Source organism: Solanum pennellii, chromosome 5, assembly GCF_001406875.1.
Source record: "Solanum pennellii chromosome 5, SPENNV200".
In the NCBI taxonomy this organism is placed as follows: Eukaryota; Viridiplantae; Streptophyta; class Magnoliopsida; order Solanales; family Solanaceae; genus Solanum; species Solanum pennellii.
In genome coordinates this window covers 59606337-59608271 of record NC_028641.1, presented here as the reverse complement: position 1 = coordinate 59608271, position 1935 = coordinate 59606337, and the positions used below count along the sequence as shown (strand labels likewise).

General features: G+C 33.0%; 1 protein-coding gene across 1 annotated transcript; it reads left to right on the top strand.

Moving 5' to 3' along the window:
- Nucleotides 1–211: 211 nt before the first annotated feature.
- Nucleotides 212–1171, top strand: LOC114077191 (zinc finger BED domain-containing protein RICESLEEPER 2-like). Its single transcript, XM_027916870.1, has one exon. The coding sequence runs from the start codon at nucleotides 212–214 to the stop codon at nucleotides 1169–1171; it is 960 nt and encodes a 319-aa protein (XP_027772671.1).
- Nucleotides 1172–1935: the final 764 nt, after the last annotated feature.

Genomic DNA, 1935 nt, shown 5'->3' with positions numbered 1-1935 from the left:
GAGAGACTGTTATGAACCATACCTTGAAGAAAAAAAACTTTTGAAGAAGGTTTTGAAGGAACCACGTCCAAGAGTTTGTCTTACAACAGATACTTGGACCTCTATATACAAAAAATAAACTACATGTGTTTGACAGCCCACTTTATAGATAGAAATTGGATTTTGCATAAAAGAATAATAAATTTTTGTCCTATTTCTAGTCATAAGGGCTATGGCGGCTTGCATTACTAATTGTTTGCTTGAATGGGGTTTGGATAATGTGTTTACTATTACAGTTGATAATGCTAGTTCTAATGATGTTACCGTGAAAGAAATGTCTAAAAAATTGAGCAATTGGGGAACTAACATTATGGATGGTGACCATCTTCATGTGAGGTGTATGGCACATATCCTTAATCTTATTGTGCAATATGGGTTGAAGGAAATTGGAAAGTCTGTCAAGCTAGTGAGACAAGCCGTGAAATACATTAAACAATCTCCCGCAAGACTTAGAAAGTTTAAAGAATGTTGTGAATCTAAATTGATAACTTGTAAGAAATCATTATGTTTAGATGTCCTTACTAGGTGGAACTCTACATATTCGATGCTTGTTATAGCACAACATTTTGAGCTTGTATTTGAAATATATAGTTTTTATGATATTGGATACTTGAATCATCTTCGTACCTTTGGTTCTGATTCTTCTGAAAACAAAGATGGAACTAGTGTTGAAGATGGAACAAGTGTTGAAGATGAATTTAGTATTGAAGATGGAACTACTGCAAATATTCTTTCAAGTGTTGACTGGAAAAATGTGAGGTCAATGGTGAAATTTCTTGAAACTTTTTATGTACTTACTTTGAAGGTTTCTGGTTCTAATTATGTCACTAGCAATACACACTTTGTTGAAATTGTTGAACTTAATCTTATTTTGAAAGAGATGATGACAAACGAAGATCGTAATTTGAAAGAAATGGCAGAAAGTATGAATGAGAAGTTCAAAAAGTATTGGGGTGAACCACAAAAAATGAACAAGATGATCTTTATTTCATCTGTGTTGGATCCCCGTAACAAGCTTGATTATGTTCCATTTGTAATTGTTGATATGTTTGGAAAAGAAGTTGGGGAAAAGCTATGTTCAGAAGTGAAAAAATACATGAACAAAAGTACCATCTTCACCCACTTCATCTGACAATTCATCAAGTATATCTAGTGTGAGTGGTTGTGGCGACTTTGTAAATAGAGGAAGATTGAGAACGAAATAACAATTTCAGAAGCATAAAGAAGTTAGTGGAAGTTCAGGTAATAAATCAAAAATTGGAAAGATATCTTGCGGAAGATATTGAGCCAGATAGTGATGACTTTGATATATTAATGTGGTGGAAAGTTAATGAGCTGAGATTTCCTATTCTCGCGGAGATGGATCGTGATGTGTTAGCCATTCCCATTTCAAGTGTCTCATCAGAATGTGCATTCAGCACAGGAGGTTGGTTCTTGATCCCTTTAGGAGTTCATTAACTCCTAAAATTGTGCAATATCTTATTTGTGTTCAAGATTGGCTTAGAAGTGAGTCTTTTCCAATCAATATTGAGGAAGATTTAGAGTATCTTGAACAACTTGAACTTTGTAAGAATTTGATATTTGTATTAACTATATTGAAAATAATTTTGTTACTTGTGTTTCTTAACAACTAACAAATTCTTTCATATTTTTTTAGATTTTGCTTGTAGTGGGACTGAATCGAGTATAATTGATATATAGTTGCAGCTTGTAAGTTCAACTATCAACTAGTGATGTGCAGTAACGAGTAAGTAAAGAACTTATTTATATAACTTGCTTGATAGTTTTATATATTCTATTATGAAATATAGATCATTTGTCTGAACACTTCTGTTTTCTCGGAGGTCCATCAATGTTTTGTTATTTTCTTGGTTGCTATCTGCCAGAACTTGGGAG